The sequence below is a fragment of the Palaemon carinicauda genome, chromosome 38 (assembly GCF_036898095.1).
Source record: "Palaemon carinicauda isolate YSFRI2023 chromosome 38, ASM3689809v2, whole genome shotgun sequence".
NCBI lineage: Eukaryota > Metazoa > Arthropoda > Malacostraca > Decapoda > Palaemonidae > Palaemon > Palaemon carinicauda.
Window position 1 is genome coordinate 8,809,851 of NC_090762.1, and position 6,000 is coordinate 8,815,850.

Consider the following 6,000-nt stretch of genomic DNA (forward strand, 5'->3'; position numbering starts at 1 on the left):
GGAGAGGTGGCATTGAGTATTGTCTATGGAATGGGTGGCATTGAGTATTGGTGATGGGAGGGATGGCATTGAGTATTGGTGATGGGAGGGATGGCATTGAGTAATGGTGAACGGAGAGGTGGCATTAAGTATTGTCGATGGAAGGGGTGGCACTGAGTATTAGTGAATACAGGGATAACATTGAGTATTGTCGATGGAAGGGGTGGCATTCAGTAATGGTGATGGAAGGGATGGCATTGAGTATTGGTGAATGGAGGGGTGGCATTGAGTATTAATGAATGCAGGGATAACATTGAGTATTGTCGATGGAAGGGGTGGCATTCAGTAATGGTGATGGGAGGGATGGCATTGAGTACTGGTGAACGGAGAGGTGGCATTAAGTATTGTCGATGGAAGGGATGGCACTGAGTATTAGTGAATGCAGGGATAACATTGAGTATTGTCGATGGAAGGGGTGGAATTCAGTAATGGTAATGGGAGGGATGGCATTGAGTACTGGTGAACGGAGAGGTGGCATTGAGTATTGTCGATGGAAGGGGTGGCATTGTGTATTGGTGATGGGAGGGATGGCATTGAGTATTGGTGATGGGAGAGGTGGCATTCAGTATTGTCGATGGAAGGGGTGGCATTGAGTATTGGTGAATGCAGGGGTGGCATTGTGTATTGGTGATGGGAGAGGTGGCATTCAGTATTGTCGATGGAAGGGGTGGCATTGAGTATTGGTGAATGCAGGGGTGGCATTGTGTATTGGTGATGGGAGAGGTGGCATTGAGTATTGTCGATAGAAGGGGTGGCATTGAGTATTGGTGATGGGAGAGGTGGCATTGAGTATGGTAGGGATCTGCGATACTAGGTTAGGTTAGAATGCATCTCAGTATTCTAAATGAATTCAGGACCATGGGTGGGGGAAGACCCAGGGTCCAGAGAGTCCCAACATAAAACGTTAAATTTCGTTATGTTAGCTAGCACTACTACTTTTATTGACTTCAGAGAGATCTAGGTCATGTTAGATCAGAGTCCTGGTATGGTAAGGACTTGGCATAAAAGGTTAAGGATAAGGAAGGTAAGGATAAGGAAGGTAAGGATAAGAAGGTAAGGGTAAGTTTGGTTGTTGAATCAGATGGCAATACTGTAATGTGATTATTTTAAATAACCTTTTGGGAATTTGTATAACGATGGATAGGACCACCCATGCGCACAGAACACCACCTAACCTAACCTACTAGCCATGTCCTTACCTACTTAGACTGCAATATTCTTACTGATACGCTTGAAAATAAGGGAGTTATGGGGGCATGGCCGTCATCATACATACACCCCAATTTTTTGTCTTACGTATTTTCAGTACTGTTATAGTACTGATACATGTATTTTTCAGTTTATTTATGAAATGACATATGCATATCTGCCATTTTTGACTGGTTTAATTCTGTAGAAAAATTTGGTCCTATCTGGGATACCCATAAATGCTACTGTATACAGGGTAAAAGTAGCAAATAACAATGCGTGGCTTACACCAACAATATTGGTCATTCACACAAAATAAAAGATAAATCGTCTGAAATATGTAGTTCATGTATTTGGAGAGAAACTTATGTACTGTATTATATACTAACCTAAAACAGTAGGTAAAGTTTTGCAAGTCTACAGGGTATCATTTCAAACAGAAAATATATGTTTTCCTGTTTAAGTGTAGAAGATCGAAAACTGCTGTGTACAAACGAACGAACGAGACCGACTACAACTGACCCGTAGAATGTCAACAAATAAATGAAAAATATACCGTTAGTAAAGGATATATATAATAAGTGTATACGTCCAAGAAGATAATGTATGGAAAAGAAAAGATTTGTTTTACCATTATATACTGTTTCCCCACCCAAAATGCCGAGGTCCCACTGGGGGTCCCCATTATCGGTGAATATAGATAGATATTTATATATTTCTGAAACTATTAATTTCCAAAGAGAGCAGACCTTTTTCTTTGGAAAAAAAAAAAAGTTTTTTCCCTAGGCTACATTACCCTGTAATAAACTATAATAGAACCAAAAAGTATTTCTAATTAAGTAAGCTTTCATTAATATGAAATGTTTTGTAATATACAGGTCAGGCTATCGTGGGTAAATTTTGCAAGATTTACGATTATCTAATCCTAATCCAAAATATCATGCAATCTTACAATGTACTAGATTAAAGCAGGCTACTTACCTGAAATATCAAAAGAGTGCCAATGATATCCTCCTTCATTGCATTCATATTTGTCTTTAATTATCGCTTTTCCTAGGCAAGCGCCCGTTCGGTTTTCAACAATACTAAAGAACCATTGGCTCCAAAAGTACCAGAAGCATGTCCCAATCAGAAGTCTGGACATGTGTCTCTTAATCACTTCCCGTCGACCACAGCCTATTGTTGCACTTGTCAGTAATATAAATGCTCCAACAAACAGGATCATCCATGCCCACGCCACTTTGACGTAATAAACATTGAAAAAATTATCCTTCATGCCCATGTAAACCTTCGGCAGGGGCAGAAAATCACATATTAGTGACCCAAAGAATAAACCGATGGAGTACAGAGTTATCTTAACTTCAGTCTGGACAAACAAGACTTTGCGGCAACCGTGAACGAGGATGAGACTGAGGACGTGTTGCACAGACGCTTGCTCAGGCAAAGGCTTGGTCCCCTTAGCTGCCCAGCGACCTTTCTCAATAGGGGGTCGACAGGACTTGAAGGAAGGGCCAGAGACGGACGACCCCCGGCCCTTCTTCGCTTGAGCAGCTCCTGCAGAAGGCATCGTGACGGGAAACTCGCTCACTTTCCTTGGCTCAATAACCCAGGCCGGGATCACGGCACAGCCACGTCGCCATTGACAAACGTGGGGACGTCGTCTAATCCAACACAGGTATCACCTGGCTCTTGGGCCAAATCTATTTCTGGACCAGTCATGGCCGCTCGGTCATTTATTTCCCAGTACTCTGTTTTTGGGAAAACAGTACCACGTTATTTAAGGGTACTCGTCAAAAATTTTATTAGATTTAACAAATAAATGACTTTCCCATAGTCATTTTATGCACTATTCAACATGCCACTCGCGTAATACACTGAAAGTTGTTTGACAATGGTCCTCTTCATGATTTGATTTAGTTGGGCTTTCAGATGCCGCTGCAACAGCAGACGACAAAATGTTTTGTTTACCTCCCGTAGATGCCAAAGGTCACTTCTTTAAAAGAATTATAAAAATAAATTTCTGGACCTATATTCGAAAGACAATGCTATTTCTGTTCCTTTTTCTTTAAATAATCATCAATTGAGTTTTTATCATAATCAAACAATTTATAACCAAACTAATTTGATACCGCGTCATTTTTTTTAATTCCGGCGGAAAAATCAAAGTAGCCAGTCATTGGGACAGGCTGTGCAATGGTTATAATTGGAATTTGGTGACCAAAGTGTTATTACCTCAGCACCTGTCGTTAATTATAAGACGGTGCGTACATAGCTTACGCAGTATGTACTACGTCGTATCGTACAGTACTACTTAGTAGTGAGAAGGTGTAAAAATAATTAACCAAAAAAAGAAAAAAAAGAGATAGACATTCACTGAACGTAGAAATGGCGATTTTCCAAATAAAGCTTCAAAGTTAGTGATGGGACCTTCAATTCACAATATAACTGGCAGGGATTTCCCACGATTTACTTCGGCGGTGAATGTCCTCCCCAGTCCCAGTGACGGATCGTAGAGACTAAATTATATCAGCCAAATCTTGCATTTTCCCTGTCAACTGGTCAGTAGAAAATTACGAACTACAATGATTTCATTACTTCCTTCACATGAAGTACTTCTAGAGTGCATATATATATATATATATATATATATATATATATATATATATATATATATATATATATATATATATATCATCTCCTACGACCATTGACGCAAAGGGCCTCGATTAGATTTCGCCAGTCGTTCCTATCTTGACCTTTTAAATCTATGTATATATATATATATATATATATATATATATATATATATATATATATATATATATATATATATATAGTGTGTGTGGCAATTTCACCAAAATAGTTGGCTCTACACTTCTAAATTCCTTCATAAATACGTGAAATTCAGTTCCGTTGCTTTAGAGGTGTTGTGAATCGCGTAAAGATTCCTTAAAATTACAAATTTGAGGTTTATGGTAAAGTTTTCTTTAAAATATGAAAGGATAGTTTTGCATAATCTGGTTAGAACAGATAAAATACCAAACTATCACGGTTGATACTATTTTTTTTTATCTCAAAAAGTTTCATCTAAAATTTGAGAGTTATACTATGTATTTCCGTTTGAGATAAACAATTTTGTCCATGTTACTTCTGTGAAAATAAAGACTTACACCATCTTAAAAATAAAAATAAAATAAGTCTCATGTTCATTGGAGGATAAATGACTGTTTTTTTTTTTTTTCGTTTTATTCTCTTTTAAGCCGACTTTATTGCTACTTCCGCAATTCCAATTAGATTGCATCACTTACCTATTATTGGTGGTATTCTTTAAGACAGATGCCAGATAGTACAGAGGCTTCCTCGTGTGTGTGTGTATATATATATATATATATATATATATATATATATATATATATATATATATATATATATATATATATATATATATATATAATATATATATATATATATATATATATATAAATATATATATATATATATATATATATATATATATATATATATATATATATATATATATATATATATATATATATATCTATATATATATATATATATATATATATATATATATATATATATATATATATATATATATATAGATATATATATATATACATATATATATATATATATATATATATATATATATATATATATATATATATATATATATAGTAGCAAACAATGTTGTATTGAAAAGTTGTCCCTTTCTTTCTTCAAGTGTATAGAAAATTAACTCCTTACAGGAGACCAAATTGTGTTTTCTGGCATTTGGAGTAACTGGAGGGACGACTTCACTTGGATACCAAACGCGATAAATGCTTCAAGATCCCTTGACTGTTTGTGATGTCGTAAAAAAGGATATTGTGACTTATTCATTACAGATTCTCCTCTGTCCTCTTACACCTGACAACACTGATATAACCAAACAATTCTTCTTCACCCAAGGGGTTAACTACTGCACTGTAATTGTTCAGTGGCTACTTTCCTCTTGGTAAGGGTAGAAGAGACTCTTTAGCTATGGTAAGCAGCTCTTCTAGAAGGACTCTCCAAAATCAAACCATTGTTCTCTAGTCTTGGGTAGTGCCATAGCCTCTGTACCATGGTCTTCCACTGTCTTGGGTTAGAGTTCTCTTGCTTGAGGGTGCACTCGGGCACACTATTCTATCTTAATTCTCTTCCTCTTGTTTTGTTAAAGTTTTTATAGTTTATATAGGAGATATTTATTTTATTGTTGTTACTCTTCTTAAAACATTTTATTTTTCTTCGTTTCCTTTCCCCACTGAGCTATTTTCCCTGTTGGAGCCCCTGGGCTTATAGCATCTTGCTTTTCCAACTAGGGTTGTAGCTTAGCAAATAATTATAAAAACAATAATAATAATAATAATGATAATAATAATAATAATAATAATTTGCAACAGACCTTCGGAGTATGTCATGAGAGGCAGAGAATTACTTATAACGAGGGAGTAAAAAAATCAATGTACTGTACCATGGAATGATCACATCGTTTTCAGTGAAACTGTTTTGTTTAATTAAATGCACTAAGTAACACCAGCCTTTTCCTTCAATTAAGTGCTTTGAAAATACATTATTGTTAAGAAACTTTCTTCAAGTTGCCTTCATAAAATTTCAGTGCTATTTTGATTTTTTCCAAAGGTGAATAGGTTGAATATTTATAAAAAAAAAAAAAATAAACAAATGTTCGAAGGTTAAAACATGAGAAATAACAACTAAAAAGATCAGTTT

The 6,000-nt window shown here is 35.6% G+C and overlaps 1 protein-coding gene across 1 annotated transcript in view; it reads right to left on the bottom strand.

Annotated features, from left to right (window-relative positions):
* Positions 1–3,180, bottom strand: part of LOC137630417 (acyl-coenzyme A diphosphatase FITM2-like) — a 49,769-nt gene extending 46,589 nt beyond the window's left edge. Inside the window, exon 1 of the mRNA XM_068361876.1 lies at positions 2,209–3,180. Coding sequence (XP_068217977.1) covers positions 2,209–2,794 — 586 coding nt within the window. The 5' untranslated portion in view covers positions 2,795–3,180. The remainder of the gene's footprint in view (positions 1–2,208) is intronic.
* Between the last annotated feature and the right edge of the window lie 2,820 nt (positions 3,181–6,000).